The sequence below is a fragment of the Paramormyrops kingsleyae genome, chromosome 9 (genome assembly GCF_048594095.1).
Source record: "Paramormyrops kingsleyae isolate MSU_618 chromosome 9, PKINGS_0.4, whole genome shotgun sequence".
Taxonomy (NCBI): Eukaryota; Metazoa; Chordata; class Actinopteri; order Osteoglossiformes; family Mormyridae; genus Paramormyrops; species Paramormyrops kingsleyae.
In genome coordinates this window covers 29,212,328-29,237,081 of record NC_132805.1, presented here as the reverse complement: position 1 = coordinate 29,237,081, position 24,754 = coordinate 29,212,328, and the positions used below count along the sequence as shown (strand labels likewise).

The window sequence follows — 24,754 nt, the reverse complement described above, 5'->3', positions numbered from 1 at the left end:
AAAATGATTCTGATCTGTTTGTGATACTTTTCCCTCCAGTTTGCTTGTTTGGTTTGTTAAATCCTGTTTGCTCGATTCTGATCCGTTTCAGGGTACCAACTGGGGTCTGATGGCGCCTCCCAGTGCGAGCAGCAGAGAAGGGAGGGGGCAGCCCAGTCCAGGGACTACGTCCCCCAGTGTTCTGAGGACGGCCGCTACAGGTGGGCCACATTGAGAATGAGAGCCTAGCCTTGGCAGGCACTCTCTGCTCCGTACCTGACCCACGCTCAGTGAGCGGTAGATTACCCAAAAGCCATTAATGGCGTTTCTCCCCCATCAGGCATTTGCAGTGCAGCAAGGGGGGAAGCCAGTGCTGGTGTGTGGATGGAGAGGGAACCGAGGTTCCCGGCAGCAGACAGAACGGCTCTTCTGTCTATTGTAAGTGTTAGACTGCAGGTGATTATGTAGAGCAGTGTTTCCCAATCCGCTCCACGGGGACCTGCAGACAGTCCATGTTTTTGCTCCCGGTAGCAGAAATGTGGCCTGTCTGCTAGGTAGCTGGGATGGAGCAAAATCGTGGACCATCTGTGGGTTCCCAACAACCGGGTTGGGAAACACTGATGTAGAGGAAGCATGGGGTTTTTATGTTTGCTTAGGTATTTTTTTAAATCTGTTTTTTACATTTTCACTGAAGCAACTCAGGCTAAATATCTTAAGAGTATTAACAAGTCCGTGTACTTACCTCTCATATGTCCAGGACTGTCCTACGCAGTAGTGGCAGCTGCTGGTCAAAACTTTTAGTCAAACAAGCTCTAGACTGACCCTCCCTGGTATAATTTCAAACCTGATCACATATTAGTCGTTACTGTAAGTATTATAGCAAATATTAAAATATTCTGAGCCATCAGTTGTTTAACTATTAACCTGTTGAGCTGATACTTAGAAAGCGATGCTTAAAAAAAACATTTGACAGTTTTCAACAGGTGCACCCTTTTCTGAAATAGTCATTACAGAAAAACAAGTAAAATGAATGGACTGACTTTATTCAAATATGAACAGGCTACACAGCATTATATTACCGTTTTGCTCTACATTGCATGTGCAATACAAACACAGAACATTGTCGTAGCAGCAAAGTGCAACTGTCAGTTCCCTATAGTTTCCTTTGTTGTCAGTGTTTTCACTCTCATCGTGTCTCATAAATGCCAGCTTGACCAAAGAATGAAATCACATCAATCAGCCTTTTCAGAATCTGTGTTTCCTTACTGTGTTGTTGTGTCTGATTACATAAGAACATAAGAAATTTACAAACGAGAGGAGGCCATTCGGCCCATCAAGCTCGTTTGGGGAGAACTTAACTAATAGCTCAGAGTTGTTAAAATCTTATCTAGCTCTGATTTAAAGGAACCCATGGTTTTAGTTTCCGCTACACTAGCAGGAAGTCTGTTCCATACTCTAACTACACGCTGTGTAAAGAAGTGCTTCCTCAAATTTGTTTTAAAATGTTCTCCCGCTAATTTCCACGTAGACCCATATTGGTTCAAAACAGGATTTTATGATTGTGTAATATACAGGAAAGGTGCACAACTGCTCTAATGTTCCGTTTGCACAGAAAAGAACAAAAAATGCATGCAGGGATATATATACCTATATGGGATTAGCTACAATCAGCAAGAACGGTATTTACAAATCGAAGTATTTTTAACTCTTGGCTCTCAGAGTTTGTCATTTACTTGTCCACAAACCAACAAGGAATATTGGTGAACAATTTAATTAATCTTGCTTGACGGCTGATTTCGGAGTGGTTAAACTCGTGTCAATCATCTTTGTGTCAGGAACGCACAAGAGTGCACATAATAGGATAGACCAGATGAGGCATGCTTTACTGGGTGGGTTTAAATACAATATTCCATAACCATCCAATCAACTACAGAAGCTCCTGAGAAATACACTGAAGTCTATTGGCATAGTGAGGCAGAAGTTTTGTTTTACTAAAGTTCCTTCTATCAATACTTTGTCAGACACTTTTTGAACTTGGAAATGGTTGTTGTAATTCTACAACAGCACTAAAATGATCGATAAAAAGTCATATGTGAAATGGATGTTCTGTATTTTTTCTTTCTTTTTTGGTGAAGCCCTGCTTCACCTGTTGTCTTAACTACCATTCATCCTACCCCTTTTTATCTTTTTAATCACACCCAACACAACTCTGCGACTGCAGGTCTGACATCGTGCCAGCTTCTGAGGCAGAAGGCTCTCCTGAGTAGCGATTCACGCACGGCGCCCATGTGCTCAGACTTGGGGGAGTTCTTGCCTATACAGTGTGACCGCGTGCTCGGCCAGTGCTGGTGTGTTGACCCGGAGGGTATGGAGATCTATGGAACACGGCAGAATGGGGAACCCTCTCGCTGTAAGTCGAGGAGAAATTCCTATCACGAAACAAAATAAAACCTGAAAATTCCGGATGTGCTTAGGTGAGCAATAGGTTATGACTTTTGACCTCAGGTCCGGAAAACTGTGAGGTCACGGACTGGCACATCCTCCACGGAGTTGGAGAGCAATCTCCTCCTCAGTGTTCAGCGGATGGGAACTTTCTTCCGGTCCAATGCAAGTTCATCAACACCACAGATATGAAGGTTGCTGATCTCCTGCATGCCTTCAGCAGGTGAGAGCGCCTCACTGCTTGCAGATTCGGCATTCATGCTGAACCTGCGAGCATACCTGCAGTGGAATACAAATAGGATCTACAAATAAAAAATACAAATAGAAAACTTCAGAGTAAGTTTTATAGAGCCACCAACACATGGGGGAAGATGGTGGTGCGGGAGGTAGTGCTATCGTTCGGCAACCAGAGGGTTGCAGGTTCAAGCCCTGGTTCCTCCTGACCCCATCAAAAGTGTCCTTGAGCAAGACACTGAACCCCAAATTGCTCCCGGTGTGCAGGTTGGCGCCTTGCATGGCAGCCTCCGCCACTGGTGTGTGAATGTGAGTGTGGATGGGTGAATGTGAGGCATGTATTGTAAAGCGCTTTGAGTACTCGTAGGAGTAGAAAAGCGCTATATAAATGCAGTCCATTTACCATTTTACCATTTACATTTCTGAACACTAGATGGCAGCACCCTTCAAAATAATTATCATAGCAAAGTTTTGTTGATTCTGTTTTACATTAGGAAGAGTGCTAAACATCTGCCATTCTTATGCTTGATTCTTTGCAATTATCAAAACCAGCTCTGTTGCTTTTTTAGAGTTCAAAAAATTAAAGTATAATGTTTCTCCCTCATACATGTAATCTTTTGAAAGTTGGTAAAAGATGGATGGATGCGTGTTTTATGTAGGTCACTTATATATATGGTCTTATTATGGAGATGGAATAGGAATCTGCATCATTGCTTCAAATGTGCCAGATTCCAGTCATAGTCGAAACAGCTTTTAAATTGCGTAGCGGGGCAGTTGGGGATTTGTGGGTGATGCAGAGGAGGACCCACTGGGCCTCATTTTTCTCTCAGGCTATAATCCAACCTCTAGTGTGTGAAGCTCTGGAGGCTGAATTTTACAGTGGCCTTTTGGCTCTGGAGCTGAGATTGAGACCAAGCCTTCCATCATTCATCTTCATGGCTGATCAGTCTTATTAGTGAGACGGGTTAGGTTTGATGTCAGGTCTTGGGCCTTTCTTATTCTTGGCAGAATGAGATTTATTCCACATGTCCAAAATCAGCCATTTTCCCAGACTTTTGGAAAATATTTTTTTTTTCCATTTGAAAAACAGGAAAAAAGTTTTTTAAAAATCATGCATTTATTTCAGGTTTAATAGGAAAAAATGTAAAAATGAGCTTACTGATTATTTTGAAAAAAACTCATATTAATGACTATGGAATGCATAATGAAATTCGTAGCAATGTAAGCTTGCCAAAGGTTATGTTAGGTTGTACACTAGTATTTTATGTGTTACATAATATTCTGCCATTGTATTCATGCCAGTTGTGGACATACAGGGCAGTTAAGTGAAGCATATGAATATGCTGCTATATGTTCAATATTTTCTTCTAGATTCACAGCGGCATTTCAGACCTTCAGTGGCTTCAGAAGATTGTTTCCAGAGATTTCCAGTTACTGCTTCTGCGTGGACAGTCGCGGTAGGGAGCTGGCTAATACAGGTGAGATACAATAGCTAACACTGGCTAATAAAAGTGAGATACAACAGCTACCACTGGCTAAAAGAGGTGACATACATCAGTTAACACTGGCTAATAGAGGTGAGACACATTAGCTAACACTGGCTAATACAAGTGAGATACATTAGCTAACACTAACTAATAGAGGTGAGATACAGTAGCACTGGCTAATACAGGCAAGATACATTAGTATATGTTGGCTAATACAAGTGAGATATATTAGCTAACACTGGCTAATAGAGGTGAGATACAATAGCTAACACTGGCTAATACAGGGGAGATACATTAGCTAACACTGGCTAATACAGGGGAGATACATTAGTTAACACCAGCTGATGCAGGAAAGATATATTACATAACACTGGCTAACAGTGGTAAGATACAAGAGCTGAAACTGGCTAAAACAGGGGATTAGGGCTGTAGCCAGGATTTTTTAAATATTGAGGTCAAAAGTGTTAGCCCATCCTAGGAGTGCTCCATAATGGATCATAGTTATTCGAGCTACGGAAATAATACTGAGGAGTTGACCTTGGAGTCTTCAATGAAATTAATGGGCATGCAAGGGAAAATGCATTATTTAACACTAGCTAAAACAGGTGAGATACATTAGCTAACTTGCTAATAGAGGTGAGATGCAATAGCTAACACTGGCTAATACAGGTGAGATTCATTAGCTAACTCGCTAATAGAAGCCAGATACAATAGCTAACTCTGGCTAATACAGGGGAGAAACATTAGCTAATTCGCTGATAGAAGTGAGATAATAGCTAACACTGGCTAATACAGGGGAGATACATTAGCTAACTTGCTAATAGAGGTGAGATACAATAGCTAACACTGGCTAATACAGGTGAGATTCATTAGCTAACTCGCTAATAGAAGCCAGATACAATAGCTAACTCTGGCTAATACAGGGGAGAAACATTAGCTAATTCGCTGATAGAAGTGAGATAATAGCTAACACTGGCTAATACAGGGGAGATACATTAGCTAACTTGCTAATAGAAGTGAGATACAATAGCTAACACTGGCTAATACAGGGGAGATACATTAGCTAATTCGCTGATAGAGGTGAGATACAATAGCTAACACTGACTAATACAGCTAAAAAGCAGTATAGGAGCATGCACAGAGACATACCTAGAAATTTTGGGGCCCCTGACAAAAATGTTACCTTGGGCCCCTAGTCCAATTTTACATATAATTTTACATATTCATGGGCCCCTGGCAAGTGCTGGGCCCCTTGTATCTGCCAAGGTATTCCTCCGAAAGCCCTGAGCGCATGGATAAGATGTCTTTTCATTTCACAGAAATGGATATCTGACGGATGGTCTCCTGATTTGTATGGTATGCTCTGTTAATAAGGTGCTGTCTTTGTGTGTTCTGTGCAGGCGTGGAGCTCCTGCTGGATGAGGTATATGACACAGCGTTCTCCACAATGGAGTCCACGCGCTCATTTGCTCAATCCAACATGTACCGCATCCTGCAAAGGCGATTCCTGGGGGTTCAGCTGCTCATGAGTGGGCGGTTTCGATGTAAGTATGCACTCAGGGACGGACCCCTACCAACCCCCACCCCCCCCAAAGAGCTGTCCACGTGTGTGATAAACTGCACCACCCCCACATCTACTAAGCCCTTGATACCTTAGCTCAAGTAACTTGTGGAACCTGAACGCTGGGGTAATGAATCCCAGTTTGCACCAGTGAACCCCACCCCAGCTTGGCTAAGTGCTCTTCAAATTGAGTTTGTTGTCTAACTCAGTCTTTCCCAATCCGGTCCTCTGGGCCCCACAGACAGTCCATATTTTTGTTTTCTCCCAGCTCCCTACTGACTGTCTGTGGGTCCCCAAGGACTGCATTGGGAAGTACTGCTCTCACTATATTCCCTAGTCTGGGAATACATATGGTTTAGGGACTGGTCTGCTGCTACCTCCCATCCAGATACATCTCATTAGCGGGTTAACTCAAAAAATATTGGATCGATCTTTTTCAAACTTTGCAGACAGATTGCATAACAGAAGATCTGGAACTGGTCAAATTTTAAGACATTGCACTAAAATTAAAGCAGCACTGCATAGTGATAGCAAAGAGAGGGGTACTCTCTGACACATGACCTTGTTAGCACAATAACTTAAAATTATTTCATAGACCTTATTGCTGCTTTACCCAAACATTATATGGATGAAGAACTACACCTCATTTCATTTTGAAACATAATGCACCAAAATTGAAGCAACAGAACTTGGTGGCAGCAAGGGAAGGAAAGGCTGCTATAGAAGGCACTTGATCTTATGAACACAGTAACTCTAAAAGTATTTGATGGATCTTTTGCAAACTTCCCAGGAACATTTTAGAGTTAACGATCTGGGCCCTGTTTCATATTGAGATAGATCACACCAAAACTGAAGCAATGATACTTAGTGGTGGCACATAAAAGGACAGCCACAGACACAAATCTGGTGAACCTGATTACACTGAGACAGATCATATAAAATTGAGTTTAGTAAAGGCTTTTTGGAAAGGTGGGGAGAGTGTATAGAGGGGTGTGTGGGGGGATTAGATGGGGGGATGAGGCGTTCAGGAAATACATTGTTGTCGTTTGGACAGCATCTCATTATATCCCATTTGTTTTATCGCTTCTCCTGCAGGTCTTACTAAATGCGAGAGTGAGCGATCTTCTTCTTTGAGAGCGGGGAATGTGTTTGTGCCAGCCTGCGACGCAAACGGCACTTACAAGTCCACACAGTGCCAGGCCGGCGGGCAGTGCTGGTGCGTGGACTCTGAGGGGAATGAGCTTGTCGGCACGCGGCGCCTCCGGGGGCCTCTGGACTGCAGTGAGTGCGCCAGCCCGTCCCTCTTCCCTTTCCTCCCCTGTTATAATCTTACTCCAATGAGGTTGTGAAAATTATATGTGTTTGTGCAGTTTGAGCTCATTTTATGCCTTAAAAAACATTATCATTGCTACTTATGTTATTCCAGAATCAGTATGCAGTATAATGTGTTTACGTCTATTTGTTTAGGAAATGCAGTTAAAGACTGTCCCTCGGAGAGACGGCTGGCCCTCTCCAGGGTATTCTCCGGTCTCTCTGGTCCCTTCAGCCAACAAAACAAGCTGCCAATTAAAGGGCCCAGTGCCTCTCTGCCTCTTAGCCTGTGTAACCCAGAAGTGCAGGAGCTGTTTGCCAAGTCTGGCCTGCTGCTCTCTGTTCCCGACACAGAGAGATCTGACTTTGGAGATGTTCTCGCTGAGGTCATCCAGGGTTTGTTCCCGTCTGGGGCAAAGGCCCTTAAAGCTTTGAGTCTGACTGCTAATCCAAAGAGACTGCAGGAAAATCTGTTTGGGGGAAAGTTTCTGAAAAATGTTGGGAATTTTAACTTCACTGCTGCTGTTGGAAGTAGAGGCACTTTTAATTTCAGACAGTTGTTCACCCAAGTTGGCCTCATGCAGGCCAGTGAAGATCTCCTCCAGCTGGCGAAGATCTTCTCCCCACAGATGGTCGTTAGGACTGACAGTGTGATTTTAGACCAGGATATCCAAGATTCTTTTGGCCGGTCAATAAATTTGAGGAGCAACCAGAATTTTATGAAGCTTTTAGGACAGATGCTGGAGAGCGAGCAGTTCCTTAACATCTTGCGAGATGCCATCGTACTGTCACAGGCAGAAGACAGCACAGAGGTGGGAAGCATTTTCCGCGCTGCTTTCCAGACTTCCCAGTCTGGGTCCTGTGAGAGGGACTCCTCCACTGCATACATACCGACCTGCACGGACTCAGGACTCTACCAGGAGGTGCAGTGTCAGGCTCAGGAGTGCTGGTGTGTCGACTCCCATGGGACGGAGGTGCCAGGCTCGCGCTCCTCAGGACGGAGGCCCCGGTGCCCCTCTCAGTGCGAGAGAGAGAGAGAGACAGCCCTGAGGGTGCGGGCCAATCAATCTGCGGGCTCACAGCTCTTCGTGCCCAAGTGCGAGAGCGACGGCAGCTTCGTGGTGCGGCAGTGCTCGGGGGGGAACTGCTTCTGTGTGGACAGCAGTGGGGGGAAGCGAGGGGCTGTCACCCTCAACCAGAGCGAGCACTGTGAGTTCTTCCTGCTGCGTCTGTTTTTGCATTAGACTCCCTCGGCCCAGGTACCTGAGAGCACTTCCAGATGCATATGCGTCCTCAGTTGTCTGCAAGCCTTACAGGTGGCTGATTGGCTCAGAAGGCTCCAAATCGTCCAGAGGCTTTCATTTTAAATCTCCTTGGCAGCCACCATGTAATTTCCTACTATTATCATAACTGTTGAGTAACCCACCGTGCCTTTAAATGTTCCCGAGACTTGCCAGGGCATAACTTATGTCTGTCATAAAACAACTGCAGAGCTTAAATCTTGATAAGGAGGTAAACACTAAGGCTATGCCTCTGATTTTTGCTTCCTTATACTTTGTGGGAAGAATAGTTTTTCAGTTGTTTTTGGATTTTTTTTCCTTTCACACACACGCTACCCCTGGTCTGTGTTTGATTCCATCCTCCTTTATTGGTTATCCTGGGGGTTATCTTGTATCATCAGCAAAGGTGGCTAATCTAGGTCCAGAGATTAAAAGTCTGGACCAAGATTTTACTTCAACCAACTACTAGAGTATAAAGAGTCACGGAGTACTCAACTGGTTGGTTGAAATATAATCATAGTCTGGAATTTAACTTTGGACCAGAACTACCCACCTTGGTCATCAGTCACCGCCCAGTGTCACCTGGTTCCCTCTGCTGACCTTGTTTCCCATTGGCTGCAAACCCTGGTGCTGACCGGCAGCCCAAGTAATCCAGCTCACAGTATGTTTAATATTATCAGTCATTGAGTTTCATATGGGTTTCCTGTCCTCTGATTGCTAAAATGCGGTTGAACCAGCTTGTAATGTTACAATTAGGGCTTGAATGGAAGGTGACATCATGTCTGTTGTGCCTGTTTAGGTCCCACGGACTGTCAGGCTGCAGCAGCAGAGCAGTTTGTGGTCGCAGTCCGGTCTGTGCTGTGGGCTCCATCTGCGAAGCCCCGACTTTCTGATTTCCACATACCTCGTTGTGACGTGGCTGGTAGTTGGCACCCGGTCCAGTGTGATGGGCCTCCGGAGTCGGCGTTCACCTTTTACCGGGAGTGGGTCAATGTCAACGGTGCTGGCAAAGACATCCCCATCACCGAGCTCATCAGTACCATCAGGGCGTATGGGGAAAACGCTGTAGCCATGGCCTCCTTCCATGGTTTCCTGAAGGAGCTGTTTGCTGCCGGGCACCACAGGGTCTTCGCTGTCCTCTCAAGGTACGCAGAGTTCGGCGACGTCCCTCAGGAGGTTCTGGAAGGTGATCCGGAGATGGTATCCGGGCCGTCGATCTTCCTGAACCCGCTGAGCCTGTGGCGGCTGCTCCAGAGGAACATCACCGCCTACCCGGGGCAGCTGTCGGACTTCAGCGAGCCCCTGGGACACTTCGAACTCCGCCGCTGTTGGTGTGTCGGGGAAAACGGAGACGCAATCGCCGACACCGAAGCCACGCTCAACCAAATTCCAAAATGTGGGTGAAGAACGTCCTTACAGAGATACTGTGTCTCTCCACTCTGTCCCGGTTTCATCCTGATTTGTCTGGCTTCTTCTGTGCCCCTCTGCTCCTCCTCCAGGTCTGGGCCCCTGCTCCCAGGTGCACCGTCAGCTCAGCCGCTTTCTGCAGGAGGCAGAGGATGTGATTTCGGTCTCCAACGGCTCACACGTGCCCCTAGCTTACAGCTTCCTGCTAGCCAGAGGCCTCAGTCTCACGCCAGAGGAGCTCCAGAACGACCTGCCTGGGGGCCTCATATCTGAGCGCTTGTTGAGCTCTGCAGACTCAGCCCTGCACCTCGCTGCCCACTCCAGTATGTCAGTCACTGATGCTCAGTCTGAGATGTGAATATGAAGCCTTCTTAACCTGTCATATGTACTCACCATTTTAACGGTGTGTTAAGAGATATAGAGCGGCTGCTTCTCCCGAGTGACCTGAGCTTATAATAATAATTATTATTTTTATTTATTACCTAATTGCTACGCTTTTTTCCAGTGAATTTTCGCATGTTAGCAGATGCATGACTTTTCTAGAGCAGCTCTGGTTAAGTTTCTAACTGCAGGCTTCAGTCCTGACAAACCATCGCTCTGCATGCTCCATGCTGATTGTCTCCTCATAAAATGACATGCACTGCACGTGGTAACTGAATTTAAGAAAGTTCCCTATTGCCGGTCGTCGTAGTATCTTCCAGATGCTCATGAGCTGATGGTGATGACTGCTCTCTGCCGGCTCCTTCCTGCAGCTCTGCGTTTCTCCTGGCGGACTCATTTCGGTCCCCCGGCTTTGGGGAGAGAGGCCTTCCTGCTGGGATACCAGCCCTACAGTCCTCAGTGTGACGCCGATGGCCAATGGCTGCCCAAGCAGTGCTACTACAGCACAGGTCACATGCTCTCCTGTGGTCTGATTTGACAGTATCCCGTATTAATTATCATTGGTGCTTTTGCCTTAAGGTTACGATTAGCCACTGAATTAAGGCCTCTCTGGTTTTATGTGGCTTTGTGGTATTAAATGAAAAGCTATTTTGGTGAAGGCTAATCTTCTAGTGCAGTTAATAGCATGCGTGCCCATGTTTTATCTGTGTATGCCCTGGAGACAGGCCACTGCTGGTGTGTTGACAAGGATGGCAGCTACATCGAGGGCTCCCTGACCGGGCGCACTGCACAGTTACCGCAGTGTAAGTGTGTTCTGTGCAGTGTTTGGGGTCATTAGTGGGCGTCCTGTGATGTATCAGCAAGTGGGTTATTCCAGCTGATATTGCTTATTCCAGCTATTTGGTCCCGGCCACTGCGGGATTTCACATTTATAGCTTTGATTTCTCTTTCAGGTGGGACCCCATGCCAGCGAGCTCAGACACGGGCTCTGCTTTCTGGCTGGATCCCATCAGTCTCTGAAACTAGTATCAAACAACTTCCTTCGCATGTTCCTTCTTGTCAACAGGTTTGCATGTGCTTTCGTTTGGGGTGTTTACTTTCATGAGTTTGTTGTTTCTTGGTTACTGAGGCGACGGACTTGCTTTTCAGGATGGGGGTTTTGCGATCCTGCAGACGGGAGAGCTGGATGGCGACGAGGCCTGGTGTGTCAGTCCCGTCACCAGCAGAGCCATCCAGTCAGCTTCGCGCAGCAAAAGCGGGGACCTGCAATGTAAGGTCATTTAATGCACCTGTACCCCCACCTTCCTGAAGAATGCTAAAACGATACCGCTTGCTCTCCGCCTGTTGGATGTCAACAGGCCCCGGCTGGTGTGAGATGCTGAAGCGTCAGGTGACCCGACGCGAAGCAGGGATTGGCTATGAGCCAGACTGCCAGGAGGATGGGCGGCTCTTTACTCCGGTTCAGTGTGACCAGGACGACTGCTGGTGTGTCCAGCCACAGAGTGGCCAGGAGCTTCCTGGCACCAGAGTCACACGTAGCACTGCAAAGGGCCCAGCCTGTCATGGTACACTTTCCACATTTCGTCTTTATTTTATTTGTTCCATTTTTTTCCCCACATTTTTTTGGTCAGTAATTCGCTCAGTAATAAAAATATATGATTATTTAGGTTAAGAACCTCAATCTTGCATTACTTGTTGCTCCTCGTCTCTCTGCTATATACCCCATTCATGATGCATGTGTGAACTTTAACCTGGATATACTTAATCCTTTGACCTCATTAGGATATCTAGCTGTTGACTATCAAGCTGAATTGTGCTCCGGTTTCTATGTTTTCATTTTTCAGCGCCACAGTGTCCACTTCCATTTGAGGATGTGCTCATTACCCATGGTGCACTTCTCTGCGATGAGCCGTTGGAGCTGAAACAGCTGTGCCATCTGCAGTGCAGTCAGGGCTATTTTAACACACTTCCTGGCTTCCTGTGTGACATCGCCACCAAGAAATGGGTGTCGGAAGCACCACCTTCTCAAGCCTGCCAAAGTAACTACACACTGTTCCAGTCGCATTTTTCCGTCTGTGAGCCAATGGGGCGCAGCAGAGCTCAGAACTTGCTCAGCTTAGCCTGACTTTAGACACTTTCCCACTGAAGTTCTGGAACCAGGTTTCTGATTCTAAGTTTCTAGGTTTACCTTGAATGGTAACTTTGGTAGTTCCACTGGCCACTTTTCAGGGGCTACATCTGAGGAACTGCAATCGGGCCGAGTTCCTGAGGTGGGAACGTGCCTATTGCTATGTTGTTTCTCTTCACATCTTGTTGTAGCTGTTACATTTCTCACATTCACTTGGATAATACTCTGGCAACCTGCCCTATTTACTTCCTGGTTCTAGCATTTACCACGTGTGCTGCAAATGTGAATTGTAACCTGCTTGATTTGTGTCCTCACGCCAAATCAGAATGGAAGTCCAGAGATTCATAAATTTTTTCTCCCCCGCTTTCTGAAGATGATGAAAGTTAACAACAAATTTGTTAACAAATAACATATATAAAATATGCATATTATATAAAACATACTGTGTATTATATAACTTTTTAAATAACAAAGTTATCTTGAGATCACTCATTTTCTTGTGATTGCCACATAACTTTTATCGGGGGTGGGGGGTTTCCCAGTGTTGCTGGGTCTAGCAAAAATCTCCAGTCCAAGGTCTGCTTAAAATCTGCCAAGCGGAAGCTGAAACTAACCCAGTATTTGAAATCCCAGTATACTGTATCTCAAAGAAATAAACCAGTATTTTGCATGCCGATCACATTCAAATGTTTTAATTTTTAAATAGTTAAAATTTTAAAACCACAGCTAAACGCAATGACGTCACATCAACTGGCTGGAGTGAGATTTCCTGTTCGAGACTAGTCTGCACACACATGCAGACGCATTTACACGGATGTAACAGTTTTATTACGTTATAATTAGTCTGCAGGGTTTGCAAACTGATCTAGCTAATTTTAGGTTCATAATGGAATAATATATATATTTGCCGTAAGATTGCTTGCTTGAGAGTCTGGAAGAGTGTCACACCGGACGAGGGAGAGTTGCCATCCCTGCTTTCCGTGTACGTCTGTCTCTGACTTCAAGTGACTAGCAATTCAGTATTACTCAGCATTACCAGTCACTATTCATAATAATTAATTTATTTTAAGTCTTATAATCCGCTGCTGGGGAACATCATGAAAGCAGCCCCAAAAACCCGCAACCCTGTGACCTCTGAATATATACCTGCAACTGTATTTTCAAAATAGCCTAACTGGGGGGGAAACCGTGGATCTGGCAACTCTGGGTGTTCCGCAAAGCAGAATTTCTGTTAAATGGCTTAACTTAAGCTAGAAGTCATGATTGTCTAATAGGAATGCTCCTTACCTAAACTCTGATTGGACAATCATGACTTGTAGCTTAAGTTAACCCATCTAACTGAGAAGTCCTCCTTTGTGGCACACCCTCATAAAGAGTGCAAGTCGATTTTCTCACAATGACAAAAGTGGACAGAAACAATACATTTTGGTTAAGACTGATTATTATCTTATTAGATTATTAGCGGTTCAAACAGGGGGTTTATTTCAATAGCATAGTGCTGTGTGCTGATTCTGTGATGCGCACAGTGAAGCAGGCAGTTACAGCAATTATCTATCTCACATAGGAAATCAAAAAATAAAAGTCGTGATCTCGAGATGATAAATTCTGTTATGTTGAGATCACAAGATAAATATCTTGTCATCTCGAGATAACGGGAAGAAAAAAACAAAGTGTGTCCTTTCTGGACTTCCGTAAATCAGACTGTTAATAGAAGTTTTACCACAGATTATGGAAAGTTTGAGCTAATGGCCATTTGTCGGGCTTGCTTCTCGCAAAAGTATTCGCAGATGTACTCATTGCGCGACTGGTATGAAATTGCCATCATCTGTTCTTCTAATTCAGCTGAATTTTACCTCCTTATGGATTCATTTCTTTCTGCTGTTGTGTTGCCTGTAGTAGAGTCTCTTACAATCTGTTAGGTGTAGCGGTGGTCATGCAGTTTTCAGCCGTATACTTTTGCATACGTATACTTTTGGGTGCTTGTTGCTTTGTGGAAGTACAGTAATTGTTTATCATTTTCTCTTTTCTCATTTGCTTGACCATATTACTGACCATCCTGTTTCTCCCAGCATTCCTTATTACAGACCATCCCCCCTCTCTCTCCCAGCATTCCTTATTACAGACCATCCCCCCTCTCTCTCCCAGCATTCCTTATTACTGACCATCCCCCCTCTCTCTCCCAGCATTCCTTATTACAGACCATCCCCCCTCTCTCTCCCAGCATTCCTTATTACTGACCATCCCCCCTCTCTCTCCCAGCATTCCTTATTACAGACCATCCCCCCTCTCTCTCCCAGCATTCCTTATTACAGACCATCCCCCCTCTCTCTCCCAGCATTCCTTATTACTGACCATCCCCCCTCTCTCTCCCAGCATTCCTTATTACAGACCATCCCCCCTCTCTCTCCCAGCATTCCTTATTACAGACCATCCCCCCTCTCTCTCCCAGCATTCCTTATTACTGACCATCCCCCCTCTCTCTCCCAGCATTCCTTATTACAGACCATCCCCCCTCTCTCTCCCAGCATTCCATATTACTGACCCCCCTCTGGCCTGCTCTCCCCCAGGGCCCCAGGGCTTGCAGCTGGTCCAGGCTGACATCTCCCTCCGACTGTCCCTGTCTCCAAAGCAGGAGGCCTGCAGTTCCCAGTCCTCTGGACTTCGGATTGCTCTACTCCAGGCTCTAAGGGCCAATGGCCTGTGCAGCTTGCAGGTAGAGCAGGGTCTTTCCCCTGGAAGGATAAAATTCTGGTGGTGATCTGTGCACCAATGTTGGGTTTTGGTGATCTTTACTATGGGGATTTTGTTCCCGCCTGGTGCTACGTCACAGATGCCCTCCTCTGGAGTGTGGAGCTCCCTGTCCATCTGTAATGCATCCTCCGTGTCTCTGGAGTGCCTGGACGGCGGGATCGTCAAGCTCCAGATCACGCGCTGGGCACGCATGTCTGACATCCCCGTGGAAGCTCTGCCTGATCTACATGACGTGGGTGAGGAGGAATGAACCCCCCGCCCAACCGGCGGTCCGGTCCTGCCTGTCCTCAGATCCGCTTTGTGCATTTTTGACTGTTGTGCATGGTGTACCCATCCATATTTCCCGTGACAGTCACATCGATGGCAACTGCACTTTATAGCACCATTACTGCACTTTATAAGTCACTTTATCAGTCACTTCATCAGCATATTTTCTAGTTTTTGCACTGTTTTGTCCTGTACTATTTTCCACTGTCTTGTATTGTTTTGCAGTTACAGTACTTGTACTGTTTTGCATCATCTTATATTGTTCTGCACTGTTTGTAATGTTTTGCATTGTCTTTAGTCTTGTGATTGTGATTGAAAGAGTAAGCATTCCGGTCAACCTGTTGCACAAGGCTTGTAAAGTTTTTCAATCTCTTCCGTGCACCTTACTTTACTCTCTGAACTCTTGCAGATCTGGCATTCAGCAGTTGGAGGCTGGCAGAGGGTGTGCCGGATGTGATCCGCAGTGCCGCCTTCCGCTCCGTCTTCTTGCCGGACTCCGTCGGGCTCCAGGCCCCAGCTGTGAGCTTCAGCTGCTTGCCGGGGTACCTGCGCGTGGCTGGAGTTGCGGGATGCGGTGTGTATTCCCCGCTTGCATTTTGGGAACGTTGTTGTGATATTGTAGTCCAAGGATCACATGGTCTATGATCCCCCTGGTCATCCTGTATGAAAGTGCTCTCCTGTCATCTGAACACTGAATTGCTGCATGTTCTCCACATGCTTAATCACGCTTCCCCTGTGGCAGTGCCGTGTCCAGTGGGGACGTTCTTTGCTGGCCAAGTCTGCTCCTCATGTCCACTGGGTACCTACCAGGACCAGGAAGGACGAGATTTCTGCAGCAGGTGTCCTGTGGGCACGTCAACTGTGTCAGCGGGGGCGTTTAGAGCAGCACACTGTAAGCTGTGTAGAGACTCTGCCGCTGGCCGTGTGCACATATGCCTGTGTGTCGCTCGAGCCTTGGCGATGGTGGCTGTGTCTGTCACACAGGTGTAACTGAGTGTCAGAGGAGCGGCATGAGCTGCACCACGAAGGGACAATTTCAGCCAGTCCAGCGGGATGCTCAGACCGGCAGCTGGATCTGTGTCACCCCCAGCGGCGGGCGAATGCGCTGGACAGCTGCTGATGACGCCCCAGCTGAGCAAGAGTGTCGAAGTAGGGATCCGCCGGGGCCCGTGATCACATGATCAGTGTCAAATGATCAAGAGTGTTGCGGTATGGATCTGCCTAGACTGTTGATCACATGATCGGAGTGCCATATAATCAGGAGTGCTGCGGTACAGATTCGCTGGGGCCTGTGATCACATGATCAGTGTGTGGCAGCCAGGGGCATAGCTAGAAATTCTGGGCCCCCTGAGAAAATGTCACCTAGGGTCCCCTCTAGGGCCTTTACTTTCATTCTGAAGAACTACAGGTCCTGCATTTAAACAATTTGCCCAACGGGCCCCTGATGATGGTTTTGGGGGGGCCCTATAAAGGCCCCCTGAATCTAGTATCCATGCCCCCCCCCCACGACCCTGGTGGCAGCAATCGAGGACATTTCAGTTATTTACTTTGAAGTTGGAAGATAAATAGATAAATTCTGTTATAAAAACATACTGTAGATCATTTTAGTTGTAATTTTAGTCTTGATGTTAAAGTCAAAATTAATTTTAGCTTATGCTTCATGGCAATATTAATGTAACTTCAGATAAAATGACCTTTCGCTTTATAATGGTTTCTAGATGTGGAATCTGTGAAATAGATATATATTTTTTTAATCCACTCTTTTTTTTCCTACCTGAATTCAGTGATGGAGAAATTTGAAACGGTGCCGAGATCTCAGCTGATCCTCGAGGCAGAAGAAGCCGTTGTTCTGAGCTCTAGGATGACGGACAAAGGCCTCCAGAAGGGCATCAGAGACTGTGTGGCTGGTATGCAGCGCTGCGCCCTTGACTAAGTATTTCAGCTTAAGAAGTTTAAGCATTGAGGTCTGTGTATGCGGCCGTCCAAACCCCTAGGCTGCTCTGAGGACGAGGCCTGCCATCACCTGGCGCTTTATACCGACGGGGATCATCAGACCCATTGCGACATCTACAGCACCGATAGTGCTAATGTCCTGTGTGAAGCTGCTGTCCAGGTATTAAAAGCCTTATCCAGTCTTTTACTGTATCCTACAGCTACGTCTTCAATATGAACACATGAATGCTTTACCTATTTATTGTAATGTTATGGAGCACAAGTAACATTTGGATTGATATGTGATACAAACGACAGTATTTGTTATTTCCGTTTTGCCATGCGTTTATGAACATGAGCATGTCATTTGTCTGATGTCCACAGGCAAATGGGTTCATGGGAAATCCAGGCGCTGATGTGCACCAGAGCCTCCGCTGCTTATTGAGGCTGAAAGGGGGTGACAAGGACAACCTCGTAGTGCTGAGGAAGAAAGGTAGCTTCATGTTATTAAGTCAGAGCGGGGCGCTAATTTGCATACTGGACAAATATGGGTAACACTTAGGTAAATTTATAATTAAGTAATTTATAAACACATTCGTAATGCATTCATAAAGCATTATAAACATGACAAATATTTATCACAAGGCATAACACATTATAACCATATTGTATTATGCATTATGACTGTTTTATGAATCTCTTGTCTATAATGCACCATAGATACCTTTATAATGCAGTACAGAGCATCCTTAATGCTTACACCAACCATTATAATGCATTATAAAGGTATCTATAGTGCATTATAGATGAGAGCTTCATAGAGCATTTATAATGCATAATACACATGGCTATAATGTGTTATGCCTTTTGATTAACATTTATAGGCATGTTTATAATGCTTTATAATGTTTCTTATGAATGTGTATTACTAAAATATGCCCTTGTTACCCAATTACAGTATGTATTGCAGTGAGGCTCATTATGGGGATGAATCTGTCAGTTTTAAATGATCTTTCAAGGCCTGTGGAAGCCATGACAGTTCTGGGTAGATTAGGCTCAGTCAGCGTGAGCTGTAATTCGGATCACCGGGACCACTTTCAGTTGGTGTCAGGTGTGGTCTGTGGCCAAATAGTTTCCCTGTTAATATCCAGCCACTTAAGTGACATTTAAGAAAAGAAAAAGAAAAAAATATATGCATAAAAATTGGTATTTCATTTATTAAGTTTGTCCTGTGTGTACAGATGCCCTGGAGCCAGTCATTGACTTTCCTGCCTGTCCTCTTGGTCTCTGATGAAGGTCATGAGTTCACCACCAGGTCCACAAAGACGTTGGAGTGGCTGCCCTTCCGGCAGGTGGGCTCGGGTGCCTACCGCACAGCGGTGTTCCGGACGGCGGGGGCCTCGCTGACGGACGTCCATCGCTTCTGCCTGGAGGCCTGTAGCAAAGACGCCTGCTGTGATGGCTTCATCCTCAACCGCAACGTCTTCAATGGGGGTGGGCCTTCAACCACAGGGTCTCTGTGGTGCCTGATATGCTTAAAGCCTCAGAATTAGCCAGGCCATTGCAGAAACCAGACGCCTGCTTGGCCAGAAATTTCTGCTTTATTTCTGTATGACCACAGTGACACGTGGAGATTTTCTTTGGGCCTAATAACAGATTTTACATTCCCCATTTTGCTGTTGCAAGGTTTTGGTTTCAACTGTGTTTTTTTAATGGGTTTATCGTTCACTGCGGGTTTGGGTCTCCCTGAGGAGTCCTGGGTTCTGCCTCAGGTTCTGCCTCAGGTTCTGCCTCAGGTTCTGCCTGGGTCTGTCAGTCATCTGGAGCAGGTTCCCCCATGTCTCTGATGTGTTTCAGGCACCATCATGTGCAGCCTGCTCAGTCACCCAGACGTGTTCATGTGCAGCGACGCGGACTGGGACGCAGATGGGCCGGCGGATGGCAGGGAGCCTTGCGGGTCAAAGGTCAAGTACAGTAAAGAGTTCACCTTCAGTCTGGGAGGGCAAAACTTCACCGTCAGTAAGTACAGACTGCGGCTCTGCTTTGGGCAGAGTAATCCTGGCCCGTTCTAACCCTCAATTAGCCAATGTGAGCATTTGGAAGTTAGCAGAATTAAATTTTGTTCTACAGTAAAACCTTAGATTGCGAGTAACTTGGTCTGCGAGTGTTTTGCAAGACGAGCACAAATTTTTTATAAATTTTAACTTGATAAACGAGTGAGGTCTTGCAATACGAGTATTACATATAGACTTTGTCTGCCTACCGTCACGTACTCACAACTGAGCCGATGGTTCTTCTCCCTCTCTCGTGCTGCAGGATTGTGGGTAATCGTTTCCCATGCTCGGTCTGAGTCGGCGTCCCTCACTCATATAGTCAAAATATAGTAGAAAAGCACCACCCGAATAAGGCCGTAGCAGTGCGAGCGATGAATCTGTTTAACGACAATGCAATGTCCACATTTCCGCGAAATCGAAAAGGAGGCGAAAGCAGCTGTCATTGTATAGGTTCCTTGTTAAAGTCACACAAAAAGAAAAAGATTCCAGTGAGCCAACAGATAGCAGTGATTCCGTTACTTATAGTGAAAGTCATCCTACAAAATAACCCTCCTCTTCTCCTCTCTCTCATCTCTCACACCATCCACGATTCTTTTCAAAGGTAAAGTGCAGGTTAATCTGTTTTATGTATTTTTACTTCATATTTTGTATTAATAATTTTTATATGAATATTTTTGTGTTGTAGAACGAATCATCTGAGTTTCCATTATTTCTAATGTGAAAATTTGCTTTGATATACGAGGTCTTTGGATTACAAGCATGATTCCGGAACGAATTATGCTCACAAACCAGTATATATTTATTAAGATTGTAATGTTTGTGGGAAAACACTTCCACAGTTTTTCAGCCCCCTGTCATTTGGTATCACATGCAAAAGTGTAGGAATTGTTGCGGCTTTTTTGTTTCTCTTCTGTAAACCATACATGGAGGCTGTCATGAAATGAGATGCTTTATGATGGGCAAAGATACGGACCTTCAGAAGTAGCTCATGAGTAAAGCATGATCACAAACCCTGATAGACCTTGATTAAAAACACTGGTAGACCTTGATGACAAACACAGATAGATGTACCTGGTAAGTGGGGTGGTCACTGGTGACGTGGTTATGACGGCAGGGTCATGTGGTCAGGACAGCAGGGTCATGTTGTCATGGCAGCAGAATTAGGTCACCAAAATGCTGAGCTTTTATATCATACCTGAGTCATGCTGTGGTCTTCACCTATGATGTATTTATCATACCTGAGTCATGCTATGGTCTGCACCTATAATGAGTCATGCTGTGGTCTGCACCTGTGATGCATTTATCATACCTGAGTCATGCTATGGTCTTCACCTATGATGTATTTATCATACCTGAGTCATGCTATGGTCTGCACCTATGATGAGTCATGCTGTGGTCTGCACCTGTGATGCATTTATCATTCCTGAGTCATGCTGTGGTTGAGTCATTTAACAGCGGGTTAAGATGCTGTGCCTGCGATCAGAAGTTTGTCGGTTTAAATCACTTTGTCTGTGTCATTGAAATCACTGTAGGGCCGTTAAGCAAGACCCTTAACCCCCAGCTGCACTGGGGTTTGTCTAACCCAGGGGTGGCCAATCTTATCCGCAAAGGGCCGGTGTGTATGCAGGTTTTTGGGATAACCTGTAGGTCAGCTGTTCAAACCCAGGTGTGAGGACTCTTTAGCCAATCAGTCCTCTAATTAGTAACCTAATTAGGGAGTTGCAGCCTCAGATCCCTGCTCCTTAACATGCTTGGATTGGATAATTGTGTGTTTTTTTCCGCAAACTTTGTCTAGCTGATGCAGCCTTACCAGCGACTGGCGAAAGCAAAGCGGATTACCAAGCGTCAGTCACTGTCTTCCAGCGCGTTTATTTCTGGAACGGTAGGAAACCTCCCCAGCGGTCAGAGCTGCTCGCCGCTTTCAGTCCGCGGCCTCATGGAGTGTCAGTGACGGCGTGCTGATGCCCCCGTCCCCCCATTTGCAGAGTCGGACCTGGCCACCCGTCCGAAGACGCCTCCTGCCTGCCCCAGTGTCGCCCCTCCGCAGCTCCCACAGGTCCCAGTATCAGGTAACCTTGAAAACCAGTATGGGTCTGTCATGTGTGTCTCATAGAGAGCAAGTTGGGACATGGAAGAAAGACAACTTCCTAGCAGGGATCTATAAAGTATCAATAAAAAAGCATTTCTACATTTATGGGTTTATGCTATGCATGAGAGATCCTTAACAATTATTGGTCATTTTTTTCTTTTAATCATGATGAGCTCCTTACTTGAGTGAGTGTGTCTATGTGTGTGTGTGTGTGTGTGTGTTTGGGCCTTTTGATGGACCCCAATCCCATATGGCTTGTTCCTCTGTTCCAGTGGTTTGTTTTGACCCTTTACTTGTTGTAGCATGGATGGATGGATGGATGGATGGATGGATTTCACGCTCCTTTCTGACCGTGACACCACATCCACAGATGGTGTTGAGGACGTGTTTTCCGCTGTTGACAGCGGAGCCGTCCGTGTGGATTCTAGCCAGGATGTCCCACGGCTGCTCTATCGGATCTTCAAGCACCAATACTCAGCGCGCCAAGCAGAGATTTGGTGTCTCAAAAGTAGGCCGCCCCCCATCCCTCCCCCGCCCACCCCGGGCTCACCCCCGCATTTATACAGTATGCACATGTGGAGGGCAGGTGGATGGATGCTGCTGTGTGCTTTCCAGGGTGTGAGGAGGTGGCGCTCTGTCACCTGGCCGACGTCCGGGACGACAGGCCGCTCTATTTCACCTGCTCTCTGTACCCCGACACCCGAGTCTGCGGCGCTTATGACCAGCCGCTGCGACGGGCCTGCAGCCTCGTGCTGCCCCAGGCCCCCCGACTGGCCTACAGCAAGAAAGGTACGTGCTCACTAGCGCCCCCTACTGCCCACACCTGGAAGCTGCCGTGGTGGTTTAAGACAATGCCATTTTTATCTGTTTTCAGAATAGTGCAGCGATGTTCCTTGACTTACTGTGGTGTTTTCTACTGATAAACCTATCGTAAGCTGAATTTGAATATGATATGACGAATAAATCATTCAAGTCAAGTCAATTTATTTGTACAGCACATTTAAAAACAACTGGAGTTGACCGAAAATGCTTTATAGTTGAGGGAATAAAGGATTATTAAAAATTAACTTAAATTTAATTTTATAAATAAAGATAACACAAAAACTTGTATACAAGAAATAAGAATTAGGTAGTAAAATAATACATAAAAGAAATATAATTTAAAAAAACAAACAGATAGAAAACAATGAATAATTATTGTCAATCACAAAAAAATAAGACAGTGTGATACAGTGTTAAACACTGTATGAGATGTTTAACCTTGCGACTGCTGCATGGACTGGAAGCATGGCTGCATTATGACACAATCCCCTTTCAGTAGAAAGTATCGTACAGCTTATCACTAAACATGAAAATCACCATCATAAAGGCATAATTTCATAATTCAAACCATCTGACTCGCATGGATTCATGCCTGGGAGCATAGCACGTTATACAGAACTTTGCAGTGCGGCCTGTCAGTATGTAACAGTATCAGCTGGTCAGACAAACCATTTCTCATCGTGGGGCCTGAGGTTTTGTACCCCTGTCAAAGCCCTGTGTAATCAGAGAGCGATCCTGTTGCGTTCGGTCTTGCATGTGATACTACATCCTACTGGTGTCCTAACAGCGCTTATTAGTGATTTCAAATAATCAAACGCGGATGGTGTTTCTGCTCTGCGGCGGCCGATGAGTTTTATTTGTCCAGTAAGAAGGTAACTGTATAAAAATGTAGTGACTCACACATCACACACATGTTATTGAAATTACCGGGGGGGGGGGGAACTTGCTGGAACACAGTTTCACTTTATTTTCCCGGCATCTCGGCTTACTGTTGGTAAAGGCGCTATACCGAGGTGGAATGTGAGACAGCACCTGGGTGGAATGTGAGACAGCACCTGGGTGGAATGTGAGACAGCACCTGGGCTGCTGCCCTTTGCTGCTTACAGTAACTGACGAATTACATAATTTCGTGTGTTATGAAGATGAAGGTTAGCGAATCAGGCGGCCTGACATTGGAGATTCCTCAGAACATTTCAGCCCAAGGAAGGAAATTGATTCAAGGTGATGTGGGTCAGAGTCACAACTCAGGAGAGGAGTCACGTTGAGTGAGGAAATGCTTTTCTGGTTAAAAGGCAGGAAAAATTAGGTGAAATCCTGCCTACTTACTCAAAATCCCTGTAATCCTGCCCACTTACAGTTTGTTTATTTGTATGATTGCAGTTGCTGCAACTGGAAACATGAAGAACTTCTATAGCCGTGTGCCGTTCAGAAAGATGGTGTCGTACTCTGTGCGGAGCCGTGCCAGTTTGGCCTCCAAGCCCATACCCGAGGGGTGAGGTGACAGGGGGTCCTCTCGCTCCTTTCCAGTGCCGCATTTCATATTCTGTTTGCACTGCAGCTTTTTAACCGGATCTGTGTGGCCGCAGGTTTGCTGAGTGTGAGCAGCGCTGTGATCGGGATCCCTGCTGTAGAGGAATCGGATACATCAGAGACTCCGCGCCTTCTGGTGTGTGTTTGTCCCCGTGACAATGGGGGGGCTCCTTCAGCAAGGCCCTAACCCTCATGTCTCCGCACATCACTTTGAATTAAAGTGTTTGCTTTATAAATAAATGTTAGTGCTTGACGCCGGGTCCGCTGCCCCCGCCCAGGTGTGGACGCGCTGTGTCTGACCCTGAACAGCCTGGGGGTGCAGACATGCGGGGAAGGGGGGCGGAGCAGCTGGCGTGTCATGGACTGCTCTGATTCCAAAGCGGACACCGGCGTCTTCCCCTTCGGCTGGTATGAGAAGCCAGGTGCGTGCGGGTCCATGGTGACCCTCACCTCTCTGCGGCTGCGGTGGGGTGGAGCTTGCGGGGTCCTAATGCCCAATGTGACGGCAGACTGCCTCGTCTCTGTTCATGCGACCCCATTCTGTGTATTCTACCTCTATTCTGAATATGTCTGTTTTTCCCCTGTTTCTGTAGTTAACCAGTGGACAAGAAGTCCCCAGCTCTGTCCCCCTTTCCAGCTCCCTGCACCTTTACGGAATGGTACGTTCCAAGGACAAACATTAAAATAACTTTATTAAACATCCATCCATCCATTTTCCGCCACTTATCTGTTGCCGGGTCTCAGGAGCAGCAGTCTAAGCAGGGATGCCCAGACCTCCCTCTCACCAGCCACCTCCTCCAGCTCCTCCGGGAGAATACCAAGGTTTTTCTGGGCCAGCTGAGACATATAATCTCCCCAGCGTGTCCTGGGTCTGCCCCGGGGCCTCCTCCCAGTTGGACATGCCTGAAACACCTCCCCAGGGAGCCGTCCAGGAGGCATCTTAGATAGATGCCCGAACCACCTCAACTGGCTCCTTTCGATGCGGAGGAGCAGCGGCTCTACTTTGAGCCCCTCCTGAACGTCTGAGCTCCTCATCCTGTCTCTAAGGCTGAGTCCAGCCACCCTGCGGAGGAAGCTCACTTCTGCTGCTGATATCTGC

At 46.2% G+C, this 24,754-nt stretch overlaps 1 protein-coding gene across 1 annotated transcript in view; it reads left to right on the top strand.

The window, feature by feature from the left end:
- The window catches only part of tg (thyroglobulin), a 40,936-nt gene that overhangs the window by 636 nt on the left and 15,546 nt on the right, over window positions 1–24,754 (top strand). Inside the window, exons 2-35 of the mRNA XM_023813614.2 lie at window positions 92–200; window positions 320–417; window positions 2,201–2,389; window positions 2,485–2,644; window positions 4,027–4,133; window positions 5,543–5,686; window positions 6,799–6,984; window positions 7,171–8,223; window positions 9,094–9,690; window positions 9,794–10,024; window positions 10,454–10,591; window positions 10,808–10,885; window positions 11,036–11,148; window positions 11,232–11,352; window positions 11,441–11,647; window positions 11,927–12,121; window positions 14,778–14,923; window positions 15,041–15,197; window positions 15,638–15,802; window positions 15,971–16,120; window positions 16,213–16,377; window positions 17,013–17,135; window positions 17,223–17,341; window positions 17,545–17,653; window positions 18,457–18,654; window positions 19,018–19,179; window positions 21,010–21,096; window positions 21,200–21,283; window positions 21,674–21,811; window positions 21,919–22,092; window positions 23,506–23,617; window positions 23,712–23,791; window positions 23,934–24,077; window positions 24,249–24,314. Of these exons, the coding sequence (XP_023669382.2) occupies window positions 92–200; window positions 320–417; window positions 2,201–2,389; window positions 2,485–2,644; window positions 4,027–4,133; window positions 5,543–5,686; window positions 6,799–6,984; window positions 7,171–8,223; window positions 9,094–9,690; window positions 9,794–10,024; window positions 10,454–10,591; window positions 10,808–10,885; window positions 11,036–11,148; window positions 11,232–11,352; window positions 11,441–11,647; window positions 11,927–12,121; window positions 14,778–14,923; window positions 15,041–15,197; window positions 15,638–15,802; window positions 15,971–16,120; window positions 16,213–16,377; window positions 17,013–17,135; window positions 17,223–17,341; window positions 17,545–17,653; window positions 18,457–18,654; window positions 19,018–19,179; window positions 21,010–21,096; window positions 21,200–21,283; window positions 21,674–21,811; window positions 21,919–22,092; window positions 23,506–23,617; window positions 23,712–23,791; window positions 23,934–24,077; window positions 24,249–24,314 (6,105 nt within the window). The remainder of the gene's footprint in view (window positions 1–91; window positions 201–319; window positions 418–2,200; window positions 2,390–2,484; window positions 2,645–4,026; window positions 4,134–5,542; window positions 5,687–6,798; window positions 6,985–7,170; window positions 8,224–9,093; window positions 9,691–9,793; window positions 10,025–10,453; window positions 10,592–10,807; window positions 10,886–11,035; window positions 11,149–11,231; window positions 11,353–11,440; window positions 11,648–11,926; window positions 12,122–14,777; window positions 14,924–15,040; window positions 15,198–15,637; window positions 15,803–15,970; window positions 16,121–16,212; window positions 16,378–17,012; window positions 17,136–17,222; window positions 17,342–17,544; window positions 17,654–18,456; window positions 18,655–19,017; window positions 19,180–21,009; window positions 21,097–21,199; window positions 21,284–21,673; window positions 21,812–21,918; window positions 22,093–23,505; window positions 23,618–23,711; window positions 23,792–23,933; window positions 24,078–24,248; window positions 24,315–24,754) is intronic.